We start from the raw sequence: 20,185 nt of genomic DNA on the forward strand, positions 1-20,185 counted from the left end.
TCGATACCCTTGCTTCGTTCAAAGCACGTAAAGATGCCTTTTAGTAGACATAGTATGCATCCTCCGTGCAAAATTTCACGTCCAAATATAGAAGTGGGTGAGCCACAAAAAGCCAGAAAGTAACTATTTCTACAACTACACTAAGGAGGGAAGATAACCGGTTTCATTAAGGGTTACGGACTGGATTCCAAGACAATGCAAGCGTAGCAGGGGGCGGCAGAAAGTTAGGTAAAAGACATGGTTTTTCCCGCAATTGAACAATCACAAAAGGAAGACACATAAAGACGGGAAAAAACATGTCTTTTAGCAAGCACCAACTAGGCCAACAAGCAGTTCTGTTGCAAGAAAGTTAGGTGGGCGGATGATATTACGAAGTTTGCAGGGACAACATGGCTACAATTAGCACATGACCGGGGTAGTTGGAGAAGTATGGGAGAGGCCTTTGCCCTGCAGTGGGCGTAGCCAGGCTGATGATGATAATGATGATGATGATGGTGACGATGATGATGGCAACTAAACTGAAAAAAGAAACTGCTTTGAATTGTGAATTACTATCGCAAGTCGACGTAACCACTGTGCGACCTCGAGTCAACTTTGACCATACTCCGCTATAAGCGAGGAAATCGTTAATCGTGCGTGCGGGTCGTGGACAGAAAATGCGCGTAACTTTTTTAGAGCAGGATGTATACACCCTACGGAATTGATCACGAAGAACGAGGTTGATGGGGATCAGCTATAGCGCGGGAAGTGCCATCGATCTCGCTTTTTTTTTTCGTTCGTCAGGTCTCGTCTTTATTTCGAATTGCGGGCCACCCCGTCAAGCGCGCTGCGGATTACCAGCGTCGTGGACGATCACGTGACGAACACTCCTCTCGGGCTGGCTTTAAGGCACCACGGCTGCCTTGATGCCCACCCACGCCTCCTTGACCGTGGGCAGTATGTCTCTGACGGGCAGCACGAAGCCCTTGTTAGGGTTGGTGGTACGCCACGATGGCTCGAGCTCGACTATGAAGGCCTTCTTGACGCCTCCGTTCTCGTAAGCCCAGTCGACGCTGTGCCCGGACGATCGGTCTGGAAAAAGAAAGTGCTGGTTGTTTCATAATTTATTCATTGTATTCTAACCCCGTATTTTGCTCGCACAGACCTATTTAACTTTTCTTATTTCCCGAGAACCATTAGTGAATGGAACTGCCTTATCAAGGCAAGTGTTCAAACTGCGAAGTAACCTCTCTGAGCCTGTATTATTGTCGCTTTCTTTTTCCGTTGCTGTTTCTTTTGTATTTCTTTTGTATTTGTATCGACCAACCTGCTTGGACCATGAGTCCGCAGTATTGTATAAATAAAAGATAATAATAGTTACCAAATTACCGAAACAAAACTACTGCATGTTCGTGTGTTGCTCATCGTGCCCCCTCCATGTCTGCACGCTCATATATCCCCTCAAAGATATATCCCCTCAAAGATACATTTTCAAGCGAAGGTTTCTTTCGCCTTTTCCCACGGGGTTTACAGAGATAGCAGTTTTCTGGGAGGATACGCTCGTAGATACGAAAGCTTATATGTGTGCCCCGTGGGAGTGCCAGCATGCAGGCTGATATGAGCCATGTATGCTGACATGCTAAAGTACTGCGATTAAGCAGCACATCTCTGTTCTACACAATAAAATAATATATTCCTGGGCAAAACCTGTTCACATTGTCAGCTGGTAGGAGTCTTTAAAGCGCGTCGTGTTAGTAAAGCGTATATGAAGTGGCCTCTGATTTACATAATTTTCTATGATTTAGCCATTTGGTCACTGGGTGTGTGCATATCATTGACTAAACCTCTAGAGCGGACACGGGCCACTCTAGAATTTTGGTGAGTGTTAATTCGAGTAAGCCCCAAGCAAAAAAAAAGCAAAAGAAAGAACAAATGTATATATATGTATAAAAACAATATATATATATATATATATATATATATATATATATATATATATATATATATATATATATATATATATATATATATATTGTTTTTCTGAGTGAGGCTGGGGGGGTTCCATTCATTTTGCCAACGTACGTATGTACGCCTGTGGGACCGAAGAAACTCGTAGTAGCTCCTAATGTGTGACTAAGCATGATACGAAGGTGAGAGGTTTGCCATTTCGGACAATTTTAGGTAAATTAGATGAAAAGTGTTTTCCACAGAAAAGAAGGTCCTGGGACCATCCTCGGGCGTCTGCGATGTGCAAAGCAAAAAAAAAAAAAAAAGAGAGAGAGAATCGCTCCTGTGTTTCTTGAGATGCACCAGCCTATACGGGCGCTTGCGACGAACTGAACGATCGACGCTTTAGCGTGTACTACTGTGCGCGTGCGCGTGTGTTTGTGTGTGTGTGTACGCACACGCTGTGAACTATTTTTATCTCTCTCTGTACACATCTTTCACTCCCAATTCCTTCTTCCCTAGCGCAGGGTAGCAAATCAGACTCGGGCTAAGTGGCGTTGACTCAGCCTGGTTAACCTCCTTTGCCTCTCCCGCATCACTCCCCTCTCTCTTCCATTCGCTTTAGCTCAAAGACCTCCTTCTCGTATCGCTCTGCTGCTCAATGAAGTGGTTTTGTTTCACCTTACGCGTCTTCTCAAGCGCACTGGAAAGTATGCTCCAGCGTATGTATTCTGACGCGAAGCAGACATTGAACTCCTTTTGGATAGTTTGCGCCCGTCAATTGTGCAGGTTTTCTTGCTTGGTTTGTGGTAGTAATTCAGGCTAACAGAGTTGCATGCGCCTAAATTGAAATTGACATATTGTCATATCTGAATTTTTCCCTTTCACTCAACGTCTGGCGAAGGCGCTCCTTTTAAACTGCGCACCAGCAGCAAAAAACCCGAAGAAAGAAGCAAAAAGAAAAAGAAAACCCCGGTGCTATAAGGCGTACTGCGGATTTTTACTCACACAGAGTCGTCGAAATAGGCCCGTAGTCGAATTCATTTCCCCTAATTTTCCTCATGGCCTCAGCTGCTCTCGCAGAGATGTTCATCTGGAACAAAAAGAGAAAAAAGAAAGTATGCGAACAACGCAGTAGTTAATGCAACGGAGCAGTAGAGAGATATATAAACTCAAAGAAAGGACACAACTGGTTAGATTACTTTCCGAATTTTCGGTAGTGCTTGCCCGCCCTAATCTCCGCAAAGTTCGAATGCGAATCGAATACATTTCTGTCTAATCAAATTGTTCGACGCGAGCGTTCGATATTTTGTGTATTTGAATATTCTATTTCGGCCAAATGTACAGGCCACGGGGAAAAGAAATACATGCACCAATATTGTCCACCGGCCGTTCCAAGGGACGAAACAGGAACCAACGTAATCAGTGAGAATAAATGCACTGGCGATATAGTTAATTAGTATCATTCGCCTAACGCTGTCGCCTCCAGCTACATCGCATGTCCACGAGACAGTAACCATACAGTACCGACACACTAAGAATGAAAATGCCGCCTTTGTCAAAGACCAATCTACCTTTCGAAACGTTGGCCAGCCAGTTTAGGGCACCTCTACGGGACTTCATCCATATTCATGTTCTCGTCTGCCAGCCCGGCCCTATACCTTGACTTACGAAGTAAGTTACGAAGGTAACTGTAACAGATTCATGTTCCAGTTACCTTTGTGCTTCCATGCATATATAACCGCGTTTTCTTGAAAGAAGTAACTGGAACGTCAACGCATTTCGTCGGTCACTTTGAAAATTAGTGTCTCGAAACTGGTGCAGTCCACGGAATTCGTTCCAACTGGGTACGCCTTGTGAACTCACTAGCTGAAATTCGTAGATTAAAATACGTGCCGCAAAAATAATTGAATAAAGAGTTTGTTAGGGTAATTATGTTAATTATTCAACGAAGCATATTGATTTATAGTAGAACTAATGGCCAAGTCATCGTGTAATTTATATCAAGGGTTAGAATTGTGCTGTCACCAACAATTTTTAAACATTTTGGACCTTCTAAATAACGAACACCCAATACAATGCTTACCGTCGCAAACTCTTAGGTGTGCCTAGATATCATGACTTTTGTAGGCTTGTAGTGAAGCTCAGAACGAGCAAAAAGGAAGGTGGCAGGGGTAATGGAAAGGAACGGAGAACAGGGTTAACGCTAACTTCCAACTGATGGTTCCTTTCGTGACTCGGAAGGCTACTTATACACTCAGCGATCCACGTGGCATGAAAATACAACGTGCCAGCATGTTTTCACGTCACATGGATCACTGAGTGTATAAGTAGCCTTCTGAGTCACTAAATAAACCATCCCTTACAAAATTTTTATAGAAAGTCTGTAGACAGTCTATAGACATCTGTAGACTATCTATAGGCTTTCTTTGCAAATTTTTGTAAGGGATCAGTTGGAAGTTAGCGTTAACCCTGTTCTCCGTTCTTTTTCATTACCCCTCCCACCCGCCGTGGTTGCGCAGTGGCTACGATGTTGGGCTGCCTCGCACGAGGTCGCGGGATCGAATCCCGGCCACGGCGGCCGCATTTCGATGGGGGCGAAATGCGGAAACACCCGTCTACGTAGATTTAGGTGCACGTTAAAGAACCCCAGGTGGTCAAAATTTCCGGAGTCCCCCACTACGGCCTGACTCATAATCAGTAAGTGCTTTTGGCACGTAAAACCCCATAATTTATTGTTTAATTAAACCCTTCCACCTTCCCTTCTGCGCGTTCTGAGCTGCGCTACAAGCCTAAAAAATGTCATGACGTACCAGCTCGCCCACACTGCTACACTTTTGGCTCAGATCGATACCACTCACCAATTCGTCGTGTTCCGGAACTTTCTGGATTTTGTGGGCGTAGGCGAACATCCACAGGAGGCCGAAGTTGTGCAGCGCGAAGTAGAACTCGGTGCGACCTCGGGTCGCCCCGAGGGCATCCCGAACGGCTCGGGACTCGGGCTCCGAGAACGGTTCGTCCCCGCAGTACGCAGGCTCGCATGGGTTGGTGCTGGAGCGCCCGGCTGCAGGTAAGCGTAGATGGTATAGAAAACACGGCGGCGAATGGCGAGCTTCCGGCTCCTATAATGGCTTCTGGCGCTTGCAATGGGTGACAGCGTGGCCTTCGAGATTACTTTCCGGTATTTTGATACTTTGATTTACCGTCGAAGAGGGGCGCGGTGTGGGCCCCACCTATTTCAAGCTGTTAGTGGGATTACCTAAAGTACAAATAAATAAATAAATAAATAAATAAATAAATAAATAAATAAATAAATAAATAAATGAGATGTTGGTGCCTGTAGGTGGCGCTGGTTACTCCCCTCCTAGCAAGAGCTTGGTGGTGCAACCCACCGCCCCGTTCCAAAGGGGACGCTCATAGCATCCATCCGTTCATCCTCTGACACTACAATGGCGTCATCAGTCCTGAAGCTCACGTACTAGACAACCTTTTCTGAGAGTTCACAAAGTATATATGATCACGAGGCACGCAGTAGTGGGGGACTGCGGATTATTTTCGACCACCCGGGGTTCTTTAGCGAGCACCCAAATGCAGGGTACACGGGCGTCCCTCTGTATTTTGTCCCCACCAGTATCGCGGCCACCGCGGCCGGGATGCGATCGCGCACACTCCGGCTTAGCAGAGAAACACCAAAGCCACCAAAACACCAAACACCGAAACCAAGGCGCACGAAATACGAAGACGCAACTAAACACGGAAACAAGGATCGTACACGCTTTTCTTTTAAGTCGACCCGGCGATAATCAGCTCTCTTTCAGAGGCAGGAATCAAACTTCATATTTGAAAATATATAATCTACCTCCGCAAACCGATTTAGATCTTCACTGTCCGTGGCCCTTCGAGAAGCTATGTGGTGCGTTTCCGAAAAAAAAAAAAGGTGCTCAGATGAATTTAGAGTGCAATCGGCTCTTCATGGCAGCGAACTCAGACTGATCATGTGAAAATCTTGCCGGCGTGACAGCCGCGTGCCATGAGCATTCAATGCAATAGCATTAAAAAAAAGGGGGGGAACTCACTGCAATACTGGCCAATGTCAAAGTTTCGGTTCACGTCGGCGCCTATGCACTCGCTGAAGCGACTGTGTGATCGGTTCTTCCTCCAGAGACGGTCCTGGAAAAAAAAGGTGTTATCGATGCATCTACGTTCTTCGTTGCTGCTTAGGACGCACAGGTGTGCATGTTATCTACATAACAGCACAATTTAACGAAATAACGAGACGGAATGCTAGCAAATTTCTTCTACTTAACGACGTTAACTTCCTTTCCGCATTGGAATGGCCGACAGCCCTACTTGCGACACCTGCGGCTGCCAGGAGACGATCGAGGACCTCCTCTGTGACTGTCCCCGTTACAATGTGCCAAGAAAAGTGCTCGTGACCGCGCTCGAAAAAGCTGGACAATCGCCCCTTCGTCGAAGGAAAAGTTCTAGGACGCTGGTCCAGAGTGGTTTCGGCACTCAAGACCTTAAGTGCTTCGCTGAAGTTTCTAAGGGCTTGTGAATTGTTTGCGTTTTTTTCTTCTTTGCGTTCATCGTCTTCGAATGTTGTAGGGAGTAGCATCGCGTTTTTGTGTGAATTTTTCTCACTTGTCTATCTCTTTTTTGTCTATCACGTTTTATACCCTTCACCCCTTTCCCCAGCAGAGGGTGGCTAGCCTACCTGTCCTTCCTCTCCTTTTGTCCATCTCTCTTTCCCTTTCCGCAAGGCCAGGGGCAAAATGACTGGTCGAGGATCAGCAGCGCCGCACAGACTCGGTGCGCTGCTGCGAAAGTGGTGCAATAGCGGTGGGGCCAATGCATGCATTTCGGAGGCTACAGTGGCCAACGCTACAGCAGACGAAGACGACGATGCTTGCATTGCAAGGAGGACGATATTCCTGAGAATTGGTGCCTGCCGTGTGAGCCTGCCCCTGCTGTCGCTAGTATTTCCATAGACTCTGGCTGTCACTCGAGCGTCTTAACCCTTATTCTATCGTTCTCTAACGGGTACGCAACTTTCAGGCTAACCGTCAGCTTTTCGTTTACGCGACGAGGGGGTCTGGTAAATTTGCAACAACAATAACAACAACAACAAAAAAAGAAAGACATTCACACAGATCATTATATACTTCACGTCGGAAACATTCACACAATTATTTTTTTTGTATGTGTGTTGCAATAATTTGGTATAAGGCCCGAAGGCATGCAGCTGCTCTTTAGAGCGCGTTCAGAGCGCACGTTCTTCGGCGCTGCCGGTGCAAAAATTACAGTAGAGTACTGTTGGATTCGATCATACTCTAAATTTGGAGTATTCGCACAGCCCCACTTTTTTCAACACATTACTATTGCAGGTGCAGTTCTTACAGTAGGTTAGCTTCGAGGTGCATTTATACAGGGTAAGCTGTAGGACACCAGGTGAAGGCACTGAAAGCAACGGAGCTTCTGGCTACTTCCCTGCACCTATTAGTGGAGTGTTAACAGAACGGCAAACAAAGCGCTCCACTAAACACAATTAGTAGAGGACAGATAAGCATCTGAATTTTACAGAGGAGCCGCAGTATTTACAGACAATATCACGAAAACAACTTAGGCGAATAAATAGTACGTACACAACCTGTAACAGCTAAGCTGAACAGCTTTATACATTTCATGTGATTGACAAGGCCATAACGATTACGTTCACTGCGGAAAAAAAAAAGTGCTGCCCCGGCAGCTGCTCGGAGGACCTCGAGTAGTTAATTGATGGAATTTGCGCTATACATGCTTATCCGAACGAACCTAACTGTGATTGACACTTACTAAACATGATCTGACACCTAAAGCATGACCTGAAGCTTAGCAAATTTTGTTGTTGTAAATTTTGGCACACAAACTGATTCATTAAATTGCACTAGTAAATGCCATCAGTTTGCTGTATGGGAGGTTGAGATGTTCGTATCGGGGCCAAACTGTTGAACACATTGCGACGGCAGGGCCATCATGAGCGGCTCTTGTAGTAACTCACCGTAGTGTGCGAGTACTCGTAGCCGTCCGGGTTGACTATCGGGTAAATGCGCCACTCGTAGGAGGACAACAGCCGGCTGATGTCTCCTTCTCCGTAATGCGTTGCCAGCTGCAGTTAGCAACGCATAATGCAGAAAAAGAAAGAAGGTTATTGGCCCCGCGCACTGTGATAATAGGTTGACGCTTAGCGTGTTTGACGTTGGTGCTTTTGAATGGTAAATTAGCTGACCTTATATTCGATATATTACGTTAATGCAGTCCCGACAGACGCGAATTATGAAGGGCTGTCTATGAATGTGTCAAATTTACACAAGTTTATTTCGAGGCACATGATACTATACACTGCCTAAAAGACAAAATGGCAGAATTATTCTTTGTGCATTCTCTCTTTTTTTTTTTGTTGGTGAGTCATCGTATTTAGAGAGTAATTATTTGTCTATTTATTGTGCAGTCCATAATGCCCCGTTTTGCATAAAACATGCACAATTACATGCACAATTTTATTATTGACTGTAGGAATTATAGTAAAAGACAGTTTCTTTTTTTTTATACTGCTGCCGGTACGCGGCCCATAAACAGTCCCGTCAAGCTTGATAAAGTGGTCATGTGTAGCCGTATAATGAGCAAATGGGAAGTAAAATGAAGGCCCGTTGAGCATGCAAGGGGTTCAGTTCACTTGAAGCTCGATGTCTGCTGCTTTTTCTTGGTCACAACTCGGCCTAACTGGCAAAAACGAATCGCGTCCACAAAAGTAGACATGGCGCTTGAAGGGCGTGGATGCTATACGCTACGCTATAAAGATGACATTTGTTCGTAATGTACGTGTCATGCTGGTGTGCACGTGATGACAATGTTTGTGATGATGCAATACGCCAGAATATATTGACCTCTTTACACTCTGAACGAAGTGATTGATTCTCACTGCTTCACATTCTATGATCAATGGCACCTCCCACTCTTGACGTGGTAAGCTGCCCTTCGGGGTCGCTCTGAACTATACGAACGTAATTTCTGACGTATAATCTAACGCCACACGTACGCATGTGCTCCATCCCCACAATGATCCACGCTGACATCCCATCTGCTGTTTGCGCTTTCTCTCTGCGCACCTCAGCCTATGCAAGAGACCCTTCGTTTTATCCATTCGACATTTTCTTTCGAGGAGCCCGTATGGGTTTCCTTTGCAGCAATTGCTACGATTGAGTGGATGTGTCATTTTCCCTTAATTAACTACTTATATCCGCCTTGCGGGTTTCCACAGAACTATTGCGTCAAGCCCTGTTTAGGCTATGGCGGAAAGGAGTGATGCCTAGAACCTTCCTCCTATCGAACTGTCACTGTGGTGCTCAGTTCTAATTTGATTTTGGTTGTTCACACAGACGCCGCAACTTCCGATTCTGGCAATTACTACGTACCAGACACCAAGTGAGTTACACCTGCACAGGTGCTACAGTTAAAGCCTCTGTTTTTCACCAAGCCCCAGGGGTGGTTCAAAACCCCTTAAGCGTGCTGCTTACATCATGCGCATATAGCTATGTTCGTTGCCGTTACGTAGGATCATGTAACCGTGCATAGACAGCTATTATCCTTTCCAGCCTTCGGTGTCCCCGTGAATTCTCCGACAATGTGCTCCTACCCCCTGAGTCGTAAGACATCAGTGTGCAGTCTCAACCAGAATGCTAAGCGTCAATCTCTAGCATTTCTATAGCAGTGTCGGCTCACCTGATCGACTATGTACAGGCAGGTAGCGTGTGCGATCCATTCTCTGGCGTGGATTCCACATTCGAGAAACACGATGGGTAGGTTCTCCTTGGCCTTGATCTGGGATCAGGAAAAAAACACATGGCTGCCTTGTCATATTGTCAAGCACAAAGAAGGAACTTTCATAAATCTTCCTTTCCCTTGCGGATTTTTGAACAACTTAGTTCGTTGTCATATTGGAGGCCACCCCGGTTATACTGGGTACCTTTTGCTTCCTTTAATTCCTTTCTGACATTTTTAGAAGTTGTAGCGCGGAAAATTGCTCCAGAATTCTTGCAATGTGGGGATTATGCCCAAAACCTGAACATTTGGCAGAACACCCGCGAATCAAACAGGGGCACTAAAATTTTTTTTTTTTTAGTCACGATGCGTGCAGTAGAGCTCCCACTGCCAGATTCGCAAAAGATAAATTCACATAAAATATTTCTAAGACTCGATTGCAGCCACAAAGTTTTGCGGTGCAAAAAACGTTACAGAAATGATTCGCGCAGCAGGCTTTTAAATCTTGACTGAGGAAGGAAGGAAATCAAGGTATATGCCCGTCAACGTCACATCAGGTACTCCGATTGCGTTTACTCACGTGCACACCGATGATGTCCCTGCCTTCGTACGACCGACCAATGGACGTGTAGGTCACGTGGTAGTACTCCTTGGAGTACTGTTGCAGGGCGTCTTTGAACTGTAGTGAGAACAGAGGTGCGCAAGGAGCCGGATTTGTAGTCAGTGTCGTGTCTTTTCGGTGGTGACGCACCCCTGGCGTCGGTGTTTTTTTTTTTCTCGGAAGTTATAAAACAAACATAACGGATTGTGTCTGGTTGTGCAGAAATGAAAGAAAAAAAAGACAACTATAATGGCAAATGATTTCTCGGTGCACTCCTTACAATTTTATCGGACAAAAGGAAGGTCGAAAAGAACATGGCGGGACAGATGCGCGGAAAGGTACCAGTACGTCAGTGACGCTGAAGGCGTTATTAGATAGTTTTAGCTAGTCCGCAAACGTAGTACCGTTTGCGGGATACTGGGTTACCGGAGATGTGCATTACAGGAACAACGCTCGTAGCGACATCTGGGGGCGCACAGTTTAACCAGAAAGCTCGCAAATCTAATACTGCAGTGACCTGTCATATTCTAGCTAGTTGCTAACATGTAAAGAACACACGGCGACATTTTATTTGAAGTACAGTCCTTTTATAATTTTCCTTCGGTGGGATCACTCATGCTACAGAGATAGTATAACTAACTGCACTAACTTTATAGTATAAAGGTTATAAACAGGGATAAGGTGCCTCAGAAAGGTTGGCCAACGTTTCGATAGGAGGACCTATCTTCTTTGACGAAGATAGGTCCTCCTATCGAAACGTTGGCCAATATTTCTGAAGCACCTTATCCTTGTTTATAACCTTTATACCACAGTGTGCTATTCCATTTGCCAGCCCCTGTCCTGTACTAACTATATGGCTCACGCAACACAAAAAACTGTTTCAAATGCATTGTAGTCGAGCAAAGAGTCACAAGATGTCGCTAACGATTTTGCTACTACTGAATTGTTAAAGCTAAGATCGGAATCACATCGGCAAAAGACAAGATGGCGTTAGATGTAGCAAACATTGATTAAATTATGCAGTCTGGGTGACTATTTCTCACCGTCCCTTTTAAAAGGGTATGCCAATAAACATTATCATCATATGCTGTCCACGGCTTCGGTAACACGGTGATCCGCGAACCGTAAGGAGTCTACAAGAAGGCAAAAACTCTAGCGTGTCTGAATATTTTATCGTTTTTCGCGCACGTGGTGGTAAGTTCGTGTTCGCTAGAGCTGCGAACTTCCTTTATTAGCTATATGTAGTTGCGCAGCCATTCTAGACAGACCTTAGAGTTAGCGCAAATATGCGGGGTCTTCAATGATAATCTAACACTAATCTTAATAAAAAACGATATGTTAGCAGCACAAAATTTGCATGCACAGGCGGTTATCATTTCTTTCATTCAGTTGATATGTACATGCAATTTCCCCTATGCTGTCCTTGGTGTCCTTGTTGACTTCTTATGATATGGGTAATAAAAATCGGGCCCTCGGTTTCCATTCTTCTCGTTCATACCTATTCTACAGTTATTCGTTTCACAAAAACTTGTTGCATCATCCTCCCCCCCTCCCCCTTCTTGCCACCTACTAGTCACAATACTTATTTTTCTTACATGTTGCAAATTCAAAGTTGTTGCCCCTTGACAAAGAAAACAAAAACCTGGAGAAAATGCCAATAACCTACCTCGTCGTACGTCAGGTACCTCTCGAAGCGATCTGAGGTCTTCGAATATGTCGCAAAATGCACTTCTTTACGTTCGTTATCTAGAAGCCTGCGATGTATAGAAAAGAAATAAAATAAGTTTAGAGCACGAAATGGTCACTCGTGTGAGAGAGATAATATTAAAATCAGAGAGGCCAGATAGCAGATAACAATCGCGCTTCGTATATGTAGGTGTAATTTATTATTTAGAGTGTTTCAGTAATTCATGTCAGTCCATGGTACGACTGAGATGAATCAGGCACCTGTATGGTTAGTATCACCCATTAGTGTCAATACCACAGATTACGCTTGCACATAAACAACCACAGAGAAAAGAAAGAGCCAACTGTCAACTGCCACCAACTGGGTAACTATGCTCCTGCCGGCTTAACAAGGGAAAAAAATGTACAGAGAAAAAAAGATAATGCGCGAAGAACGAGTGTAGAACGGGAGAGATAAGAAACATATAAAGAGGGACGAGACTACAACGAATGAAGGAAAGGGGAGATAATAAAGAAATGGCTGGTTAAAAAGAAGGGACATACCGGATAATACAAGAACGGGGCAGGTACCTGCGTGGCGGCCAACAGAGTGGCACTACAGATGACGCTAAATTTAGCCCCAAATTAAAGCAAATCAGTGATCAGGACTATACACAATCTGAAGTGAAAACGTGTCGCCGCCAAAAATCATAGAAGGGCACTGTGAAATTGATCATCTCCACACGCACGACCATCATAGAATGCTACGCTGGAGAATATTCAGTAATTCGCGCCGCAAAATGGAGTATTTTAGCTTTGCGGAATGCGCTACCATGACATGTTATACATTAGGCCTATACGTACTGCGCATGCGTGTCTCATAGCACAGAGAATGGCGGCGTATAAATCCAGCTAGGTTACCGTGATTCAACATGGCAGCTCCCAGGCTCCAGCAAGGAGCCAGGTTAAAGAGAACTTTTTTTTCTTGAAGCCTCCTGTTTCTTTGAGTTTTTATCTAAGCGATGTTGTCATTACGTAGATCGTCAGTTTGTTTGGAAGGTGCTAGGTATATAGCGAGACGATAGCAAACAGGAATGTGTTTTGATTCTCATCTGCCAGATGGCACCACAGTATTAACGCTGGCGACGCGGGACCAACCCTTTAAGTGCCAGATTCTTCGCTGCATCGTTAAGTTACTGTACGCTCTTGCGCGGTACGCGATGACGAAATGCCGAAACACATAACACGTCTCTCCTCGGCCCGTTCCTTGTCGCGGTGCGGGGAAGACACAGGCGCATGCGCGGTGGGTCTGACCTACATCGCGCAATGTGCTAGAACAATAAAATGAATCCAGTGCAGACTAGTGTCACGACTCAAGGTTAAGACGTAGAGGTCAGTTGACTCACTCTTGCAAGTCCTGCGAGTTCGTTGACACGGCGAGACCCTTCTTCGAAGCGGTCTCGAAGAACTCGGCCGCCAGTTGAGGTTTCAGCAGTACGAGGGCCGGGGTGCCGAAGCCGGTGGCGTCTCGCCAGACATCGAGCTGCGCGGATTTACAAGACAAGCAAGCGGAAATGGAGTCTCGACAAGGGCTTGAGTTTCCCTAATCGAAGTGAACAAAATGCAGCTTATTTCTGTTTGAATTCTTAAGGAAAAGAAGAGGAGAAACATCTGAATCCATAGCCGATATTGCTAGTTGACGATCCATCACAAAGAAATGAAAAGCTGTCTCAGTGCAACATCAATATATATATTACAGCATCAATGGGACAAGCACAACGTCAACTGATGCTGTATATAATATGCAAGCCCATTTCTTGTACATGCAATAACCAACAATAAACTTGAACTTAAACTTGTAATTTCAGTGGACAAACTCAATAAGATGACTGCGTGAAAGAATGAAACTCTTGAGCGCGGGTACAATACTTGCTAGACATTTAATGAGGCCGGATATATTATTCAATACTTTTTGCGCCAATAGAGGATAATGCTGCTAGAAGAAGGCGATGAAGGAAGAAACAATTGCCTAAACGTTATCATGTACCGGGGAAGCAGTTCCCTCCATTTTGCCACTTTGTGATGGGAAATCCACGCAAACCTATACACGAGTTTGACCTTAAGGGTAACGTAACAGCCCAAGAGAAGTCAACATAAAATCACAGGAAACTATGGGGATTAACGTCTCGAAGTAACTCGGGGTCGAGCGCGGTGCTCCGGATAAATTTTTTGACTGCCCGGAATTTTTTGAGCGTGGCCCTAAATCTTTTGGATGCCGCCCCAATCGAAATGCGGTCGTCATGGTCGGGCATCGAACCTGAACGTTCGATCTCAGAAACACAATGCCATCGGCTGTTGAAACACCTTGAAGGGCACGGAACTAAGCTGGCGTTCGAAGCAACAAGTTTTGATAGAAAGTCTGTGCATTGCACGACTTTCGCGAAATAAGCGCTTAAAATCTGCCGCAAAATGCATTGCTGTACCATTTAAGGGGAACCTCTAGTTTTCGGTGCACTCCGACTACCATGCTGAAATACATGTAACCCGCAGAAATGTCCCCACGAGAAAACCGCAAGACCAATTTGAATGAAATTTGTTGCATTCGAGGGAGAAAGGGGAAACCTAGCAAATGGACTGACCTTAACTTTGATTCAGGATTTCAATATTTTTGCGACAATTGCCTAAAATCAGTAAGCAAAAAAAAATTAATGCACGAAGTTTACAAATACGCAACACAGCATCAAAACCAGTTATCGAAGTTCTGTAAGATGCATCTGTCAGAGATCTAAATCCAACAAATATGATATGTGAGTTTACAGCTTGCTTGAGTATAACTATTGAATTGCCCTGCAGGCTTTTGGTGACCCGGGTTCAGGTCTCCCACGACGGGACGTCGAGATCTTGCATCAGCGCCGGCTCGCCGGCCTGCTGAACGGCCCAAAGTTGGTCGCCGAGGTCGAAGGCACGCAGAGCGGCAGCCCACCTCAGCGATAGGGTCTCGGAGTTGAACTCGCTTTTGCGTTGGGCGTTACATTCCCATAGCATGTGTTTGAGTGTAGCTGTGTGCTGTCTGCATATGTTACATGTGTCTTCTTTGTGCGCTTGAGGGAATATCGGTTCGAGGGGAAACGAGTTCGGGAAAGTATTTGTTTGTAGCTGGTGTAGGGCCGCTGCTTGTGCCATATTCAGGTCTTTGTGTGGTTGTGGGAACGTTCTTCTGGCTTGTTGGCATATCTTTGTGATGGCGCTGTATCTGGTCGGTCTGTCTAGTTCGGCCCGAGGGTCTTCCCTAAGAGGCCAGCCGGGCAAGTTTCGACAGCTTTCGCAATTTGTGGTGGGCTACCTCGTTGAGGTTCGGGTATGCCTGATCGCCCGCGTTGAAGTGAGCAGGCGACCATACGATTAGGCTCGGGTGGTCCTCGGGGGGTGCGACTTCTCTTGAGGACGTTGTTTGGCTTTGGGCGAAATGCGTCCTTTGGCAAAGTTTGTGACGCGCACTGTGACATCGCGCGCCTCCAGGTCTCAGTGGCCATGTGTCAACGAAACGAAGTAGTGGCGGCCCCGCTAGAAGTTGTCTAACGTTTTTGTATTTGTCCCACACTCTCGCACAAATGCACAGTTAAATAAACAAGCCGCTCGGCCGTCGACCAGCGATAAAGAGACGGGGCCGTCTTTGAGCCATCGAATACGTGGTCGATTCCCAATTCTTGTCATACGTTGCCCTTACTCACCATTCAATGCTGTCACTACTCGGTTAACACCAACGTTTTTTTTTTTTTATTCTGACGCGGTTTTTACTACTGCTTAACACCCGGTCGGCTCGTAGAGGCGGCCGAGTTATCACACTGACTGGAGAGATAAACTATCGTAAGACCAGTGGGCATGTGAAGGGTGGGGCTTGGAGAGTATGATAGCAACAATTGACCCTCGCTGATATGCCGCGCAATGGGACGTTTCTTACCTGCAACGAATCTGCCAGGGACGATAAGACGCTCCGGCTCTCTTCGTTAGGGGCAGTCACTGACACCAGTTTGTACCTGTGATAACGGAGAAATGATACGAGACTAGTGGTCGTGTTTCTTTCTTTCCTTCTATATTTAGAAAGATTGCCTTGCAGCGTAATACGAATGAAGCAAGTAATATGTACATACATGTATAGTCTGTTATATTTGGGGTGTGACAATATTCATTTTCTCAGACCGAATTTAATGAACTCTCTGTCTCTCTGTTTCCAACGAAGAACATGTGAAACAATAGTTGACGCCTGAAATTTTGATGTCGGGTAGTAAAATGTATGCTATTTTTGTTTTTAACGCTTCTTGCGATCACATAACGTTGGAAAGGTCGGAAAGTGCATTCCTGGTTTCTCCTACTATATGCCTTGTAAAAGAGGTCCGAACCTCTGTCAAGTGAAGTAATTTTCACTTTAATTCGGACTTTCCGCCATTCAACATGGAAAGAAACTCAATTCAATTCAATTCAGTTTAGTCACATACTACGAGAAGGGAATCGAACCAATTATCTAATATTTCGCAGATAATGAACAGCCGTTTCCCCCATTAACGTAATACGTTGTTCACATCCTAGTACACTCGCAACGTTTGCAAGATGTTGTCATCACAGGGCCAATTATAAAGCGTTATTTATTAAAAGCACAAATAAAGTTGTTATGAACAAATGATTTTGTTCGCGTGCTCAGTACTCTGCAGTGAGGTGTAACGATCGCACTTTAGCCCCCCAAAAAAGAAATAGACTTGCTGAGCGACTTGCAGCGTAACATCGCTCGTTTTATGTCCACTACGGTCACCGGGATAAAAGTTATCGCACATTCATTCTAAATGCATGTTTGATTGCCTTTAGTTAATGAAGGTTAAAAATGTCGAATAACTATTCCAAAAATATTCGTATTGACATACATAGTGTCTACTAAATGCGTTGTCTAAATAGACATTCGGAGCATTCGATTCGTTACTGGAAAGTTTCGAATATTCGCGGACAAGCACGAATCAAGTCTAGCAGGAATCAAAGGTGTGGACCATAGATCCACAGATGGCAGTCTGGTGGGCGACTTGGGTGGAATAGCACAGGGGGCGGCTCCTGGCCCGGGACAGCGCCACGAAAGGTCATGCATACATCTATGACGTCATTCGTTATAGGGGAAGGAAGACGCGGATTTTGCCGCGCGCCATGAAACACGACGGTTACAGCTTTCCTGGAATCGATAACGACATAGAGGAGGCGATTACTTCGTTTGCAGAAAGACTAGACATGGCAGTGTATCACTGGAAAGACTATAAAGGTTGTTTGTATAAGAGTATTTGTCGTTGTCAAGGCTAAGTTTCCTCGTCAAAGGCAAGATTTGTTCGCTAGAGATCAAAGCTTCTGTTGTTTTCCGAATGCTGATCAAATCTCTCTCTCTTTCTGACCCCCTTGCAGTGTTCCTGCATAACGCCGTTGACAACTGAAATGCTCGGCAAAGTGCGAAAAAAGAAAGAGACAGGAATAGCTGCATAGATTGGATAAAAATGAGGCAGTGACGATATCCTGGCAGAAATTAGGTTAAAAAAATGAGACCTGTTGTCGAGCAGGTAGCCAGTGGCGTGCTATACTGTCAACAATGACAAACAACGGTGCTCTTTATCCCAAAGACGCGCCATAGTATGGCGTTAATGTGAGGGAAGGAAAAAGGAGAGGAGGCTAAGCATCAGTCTGGTCCAGTTGGGGATCGTTTTAAGTTGCAGTGAAATCTCAGTGCACAAGTGCGTTTGGTTCCTGCCACAGCGACAGATCGAACCGCCGACCCCGTACTCAGCAGTCAATAAACCTCGCTGATGGATAAAAAGAGAGAGAGAGCGAGAGAGAGGGCGGATCCGGTAAAAGGTGGTACGAAACAGCAGTAGAAGGGAGGCTGGAGAGTGCTATATATGGACACGTCTGCCCTGAACTAAAATCAGCCCAGTAAAAGGTCACGATGATGGCGATGATAACTGTGATGAACATTATGGCGTTGTTGGCTTTGGAAAGATGGCCACAGTCGCAGACAAAAAGGTCAGTCGACAATTTTGAAATTGAGGCTCAGGGCAAACATAGCAATCGACATAAAACGGCGCTTTTCAAGAGTACGCGGAGATGGGAACCGTAAAAAAGAGCTACATTGTTATGTTTGTCGGCGATTGTTTCTCCTGTGACTTTCATTACGAGACGGTCGCTCATATCGGTATATGAGATCTGTGTATAATAGAGGTTATTAATATGGCGGGCCTCCACGTGACCGCATGCACACTATATTCAAGCTCGGTTCCCACCTTCCCCTTCGCGGCTGACGATAGGCCATAAACGAGCCATATTACGGAGCTGATTCTGTTCTCGCCGTGATATTTCTCAAACATGGAGGTCGCGATGGTCGACGTTGATGCAAGCTGTCGTTAACAACTCATCGGTACACTTGCCAGTGCACCGCAGTGATTGTGGCTGCGAATTAGATTACGAGAATGCGGCTGCCTCGTCAAAAAGGGAGATTTGTCGCGCTAAGGATTGCCGAGGCTATTCATTTTCGGAGGAGGGTCGACGACGGCGCCATGCGCGCTTCACTAACATTAACCCTAACGCTAACAGACCGCTTACCAGTTTAAGGCATACAGTGACGCTTTGTCGCCAGTCATCCTCGACATCCATCAAGCATCCCCCGAAGGTACGGTTTAACGAGAGATTTCACTGTAATTCGAGCAAGAACGACTTACCCAGTGTAGTTAGCACGCATTGCCAGCTCAGATGCCGGCAGTGACTTCGATCCACCGACGGTGGCCAGAAGCAAAGACACGATTAGGCATAAGTGAAAGCGTGTCATACTGACACCTTTGGGGGCACGGATTTCTTAAAAGACGTCGCTTTGATGCGTTGGAAACCAAGGTCCTACGCGAATGCTTCGCCTTATACACGGACGAAGTCAGACACGCCTGTCTATATCGGTCGTGATTATGAAATTATCTTCGCTCTTTTGCTCATGACAACCCGTGATAAGCATTGTCACTCCCAGCTATATCTGCATCTTTCGCCTTTTTATGACAATCTGCTGACGGAACGCGAAACGCCATGGTCGGATTGATTCCCTTCTTTCTATTGCGTACTTTTTTTTTTCTCTGTTCCTTTGTCTAGAATGACGTCACTTTTGTTGACAATGGAGGGTTGTGTCTTTATCGGCCAAAAATATCGTCTGGCCGCGGCGTATTGTTGTTTCTTTTCACACGGTACGTAGATAGGGTAGCTATCGAGGTGCATTGCTATGGCTTTCTGCCATTTGTCGCAAGATGTTACGTCACGATACGCTTAACATTGCATTTTTGAAATCGACTTAGATTGTTCGGTTTGATTAAGGTCTCGAAGCAACTCAAGGGCTATATGAGAAATGCATTAGACCTCATAGTCCGGAATAATCTCCGCCACCTGAGGGTTTTTTAGCCCTCTTCTAAAACATAGTAAGAGATAACTTTTTGCATATTGCCACCATCGAAATGCAGCCACCGGTGTTTTGAATCGAACCTACGACCTCGTGCCAAGCAGCGCAATGGCCTAACCACTGAACCAACGCGGCAGGTGACACTACGCTAAATGGCGACCGCACATTATAAACTAATTTACACCCTTACATGTGCACACGGGTGTAATCGGTCTATATCTCACATCCTTAGGCTCCTTTTTTAGCTTCTTTGATGAAACGTTTGTGTATATAAATATATCTAAAAGCACCATTAAGAGGAAGCTTCAACTCGGGTGCTCCCATCTAAATACATGTAAAAGGAGAATTCTTTTTTTCTTGACAACCACTGAACCAAATCTGAGGAGGTTTGTTGCATTTAAAAGGAAAACTTAAAAACTAGTGACTGTTTCTTCGAATTGTCGATTTAGGTCTTCGATTCTTAGTTAAACATTGGCAAAAATCCAAAATATTCCGAAAACGACACTATCAAGTTTACAGCTCTGTAACTAAGCAAAGAAAAATGATAGCATAATCCTGTGAATTGCATATGATAGCACATCTAAAACGGACAAAATTTATGTGTTATAGATGAATCTCAAAAAAACTAGTAATGTGCAAAGACAGCATTTGCAGAACCCTTGTAAAAACGTAACGAATTCACGTAAAACATAAATTAACGCATCTAATTTGTCTGCCTTAAGTTATCTAATGGATGC

The 20,185-nt window shown here is 45.1% G+C and overlaps 1 protein-coding gene across 1 annotated transcript; it reads right to left on the minus strand.

Moving 5' to 3' along the window:
• Positions 1-763: 763 nt before the first annotated feature.
• LOC126526057 (zinc carboxypeptidase-like) lies at positions 764-18,913 on the minus strand. The gene is made up of 11 exons (XM_072284136.1): positions 18,733-18,913; positions 15,954-16,029; positions 13,399-13,535; positions 11,994-12,081; positions 10,307-10,405; positions 9,688-9,786; positions 7,967-8,074; positions 6,003-6,096; positions 4,788-4,990; positions 2,935-3,019; positions 764-1,071 (listed from the first exon to the last, which is right to left on the minus strand). The coding sequence occupies exons 1-11, from the start codon at positions 18,837-18,839 to the stop codon at positions 884-886; spliced, it is 1,284 nt and encodes a 427-aa protein (XP_072140237.1). The 5' UTR covers positions 18,840-18,913; the 3' UTR covers positions 764-883.
• Positions 18,914-20,185: the final 1,272 nt, after the last annotated feature.

The sequence above is a fragment of the Dermacentor andersoni genome, chromosome 8 (assembly GCF_023375885.2).
Source record: "Dermacentor andersoni chromosome 8, qqDerAnde1_hic_scaffold, whole genome shotgun sequence".
In the NCBI taxonomy this organism is placed as follows: domain Eukaryota; kingdom Metazoa; phylum Arthropoda; class Arachnida; order Ixodida; family Ixodidae; genus Dermacentor; species Dermacentor andersoni.